A 3310-nucleotide genomic window follows, 5' to 3' on the forward strand; every position below is an offset into this window, starting at 1 on the left:
AAAACAGGTTTATAGACATACGTCTGTCTACGGAAGTGTTATCCGTGCCAACCCGTCTTTATTATTAGGAATATTGGGATCTCAGCGCTAAAATAGTAACGTTTTGTAAGTAATTAGTTCTTACATTCATTCAATTTAGTCTGAATTCATGTGCTGGCTAGCTATGCTAACGTTAGCCCTTGACTCCCAAAATGGCTCCCCGTGGTAACCTTGCTAGACAGCGCTACTTTTCGTCTGTACTGTTGTAGTCTGGACGCTGTTTTTTTGTGCTGTACTAGCCACGTTTGATAACGTAGCATGACTCTTATCAAGCGTTAGCTAGCTAATGTGTGTTTTGTTTTTAAATCAATTCAACAGTTTATTTAAACGGAGCAGTTCGCCGTGTTCAGGAGCTGTGCCGCTGTGGAGAGCCAGAGAGAATCAATGGTCGGTCTGGGAAGCAGGGCTAGACGCTCGATGAACACACCGGTCACCTCACACCACGGTCCGTACGACGGGACAGCCTAGGAATCTCTGATCTGTTACTGGAAACATCAGGGCCATGAAACGTGCACGTCTGTCTGTGTTGCCTGGCTCACCTTGGGAGCCTCCATGAGAAGGGCGAGACTGCAGACTGCTCAGTGTTGCATTCTGGGTTTGGATGTCAGCTGTTGCTTCTGTGTCCCACCGGTCTACCGTGGGCAGCACAGGAGTGCAATCAATATCAGTCTATAGATGGAGGAGCTAATCAATATCAATCTATAGATGGCGGAGCTAATCAATATCAGTCTATAGATGGTGGAGCTAATCAATATCAGTCTATAGATGGCGGAGCTAATCAATATCAGTCTATAGATGGCGGAGCTAATCAATATCAGTCTATAGATGGTGGAGCTAATCAATATAAGTCTATAGATGGTGGAGCTAATCAATATCAGTCTATAGATGGTGGAGCTAATCAATATCAGTCTATAGATGGTGGAGCTATAACATGGAGTCAAGGGGTCATTCATCTCACTGTCACCTCTGTCTCTCCCTCCCTCTCTCTCTCTCTCTCTCTCTCTCGCTCTCCCTCTCTCTCTCTCTCTCTCTCTCTCCCTCCCTCTCTCTCCCTGTCTGTCTCCCTCTCTCTCTCTCCCTCCCTCTCTCTCTGTCTCTCCCTCTCTCTCCCTCTCTCTCTTTCTCTCTCTCTCTCCTCTCTCTCTCTCCTCTCTGTGTTTCTCTGTCTCTCTCTCTGTGGTTCACAGGCTGTACGGTACATTTTATGGCGATAGTGAGTGTGGGAGGAGACTTCTGCCAGGCCCAGCACTTGCTGCTGATCCTGGACCAGTGAGCCGGCGCAGAGCTGTGTGTGTGTGTGTGTGTGTGTGTGTGTGTGTGTGTGTGTGTGTGTGTGTGTGTGTGTGTGTGTGTGTGTGAAGACTCAGGCCGCCCCACACTGCTGTCCTGAAGACCAGCCAACCTTTATGAAGACCAGCCAACCTTTATGAAGACCAGCCAACCCTTATGAAGACCAGCCAACCCCGGGCCAAGCAGCAGCGTTCCAGGAGAGAGGCTGCAGCACTCCCTGCTCCTCTCCTCTCCTCTCCTCTCCTCTCCTCTCCTCTCCTCTCCTCTCCTCTCCTCTCCTCTCCTCTCCTCTCCTCTCCTCTCCTCTCCTCTCTCCTCTCCTCTCCTCTCCTGGATGGGGTGATCTGCAGGCGGCCCTCTGAAGCCCTCCCACCCTCTCTTCTCTAGGCTGCTTCTTGATTTTAGGTTCTCACTCTCCCCCTCCGCCCAAACCTCCTCTCTGATAGGTCCACGTTATTGTTCATTCATCGTTTTTAAATCCCCACCCTCTCCTCGAAGACGCGGCCACTCGCCTGTCTGTGGACATGAACCGCCCGGCCCCCGTGGAGATCAGCTACGACTGCATGCGTTTCCTCATCACACACAACCCCACCAATGCCCACATGGTCAAGTTCATCGAGGTACAGAACCTGCTCACTGTCCAACCTGCTCCGGTCAGCGCTTCACACTAGCTGTCTCTCACCACACCGCTTGTGTGATCTTTTAAGTTGCACACAGTTTAATATTGTAACCAACTGATTGTGTGTGTGTGTGTGTGTGTGTGTGTGTGTGTGTGTGTGTGTGTGTGTGTGTGTGTGTGTGTGTGTGTGTGTGTGTGTGTGTGTGTGTGTGTGTGTGTGTGTGAGTGTGTGTGTGAGTGTGTGTGTGTGGCAGAGCTGGTATGGAATAACGCTTGTGACATGAGTAACCAGCCTCTGAATGAAGATCCCAGATTGCTCTTTTGGTCTGGCGGTAGATGTGGTTCGATCCCCGTCTCACCCCCCTGCTCCATGTGTTGGTGTGTGCAGGACCTGAAGGCGTTTGGCGTTCAGACGCTGGTGAGAGTGTGTACGGCTACGTACAACAAAACGCCCGTGGAGCAGGAGGGCATCCAGGTCCTGGTGAGACAAGCAAAAACAACAACAACACTACTTCACTGTTCTGTGATGTGAGCGTGTCTCTCCATGTGATGTGTGCGTGTCTCTCCATGTGATGTGAGCGTCTCTCTCCATGTCAGGTATAATATACACACACACATATCTTGGTACCTGCTAGAAATAAATCATTAACCACAAAATACCAAGGCCCAAGTCTGAGAAACATCAGTCACTGAAACAGCAGAGGAACTGGAAACATTTGTACACAAACATAGTATGTGTGTCCAAGACTGGCCCTTTAATGATGGCTCTGTGACTCTAATGTGTGTGTGTGTGTGTGTGTGTGTGTGTGTGTGTGTGTGTGTCCAGGACTGGCCCTTTGATGATGGCTCCGCCCCCCCGGACCAGCTGGTGGATGATTGGCTGCAGCTGCTGCAGGCCAAGTTCAGAGAGGCGCCAGGCTGCTGTGTGGCCGTGCACTGTGTGGCGGGTCTGGGCAGGTCAGTACCCTGGTACCCTACCTCCACCTGGTACCGTAGCTCCACCTGGTACCCTAGCTCCACCTGGTACCCTACCTCCACCTGGTACCCTAGCTCCACCTGGTACCCTACCTCCACCTTGTACCCTAGCTCCACCTGGTACCCTACCTCCACCTGGTACCCTAGCTCCACTCCACCTCCCTCCGATTGCTCCTGTAAGCCAGGGTAAGCCTGGCTTACCCATACAAATCTGAATAAAACTTGATTTTTGCGCTTTCTTTCAGTGAACGAAGGCATGAAAATCGACTTTCAGACTGTTTTTGTCTTAAATGTGTCTTGTCTTGTATTCTGCCATATTGCTTCATTTTCATCCGTGTTTATCGTTTTGGTAGTGCTCCATCGCCTCCTACAGTCCTCATGAAAATA

General features: G+C 50.4%; 1 protein-coding gene across 1 annotated transcript in view; it reads left to right on the plus strand.

Moving 5' to 3' along the window:
• ptp4a2a (protein tyrosine phosphatase 4A2a) overlaps window positions 1-3310 on the plus strand; it is a 7271-nt gene continuing 3961 nt past the window's right edge. Inside the window, exons 1-6 of the mRNA XM_084451194.1 lie at window positions 1-105; window positions 358-484; window positions 1227-1356; window positions 1401-1949; window positions 2337-2429; window positions 2775-2905. Of these exons, the coding sequence (XP_084307320.1) occupies window positions 1854-1949; window positions 2337-2429; window positions 2775-2905 (320 nt within the window). The 5' untranslated portion in view covers window positions 1-105; window positions 358-484; window positions 1227-1356; window positions 1401-1853. The remainder of the gene's footprint in view (window positions 106-357; window positions 485-1226; window positions 1357-1400; window positions 1950-2336; window positions 2430-2774; window positions 2906-3310) is intronic.

The sequence above is a fragment of the Borostomias antarcticus genome, assembly GCF_949987555.1.
Source record: "Borostomias antarcticus genome assembly, chromosome: 16".
Lineage (NCBI taxonomy): Eukaryota > Metazoa > Chordata > Actinopteri > Stomiiformes > Stomiidae > Borostomias > Borostomias antarcticus.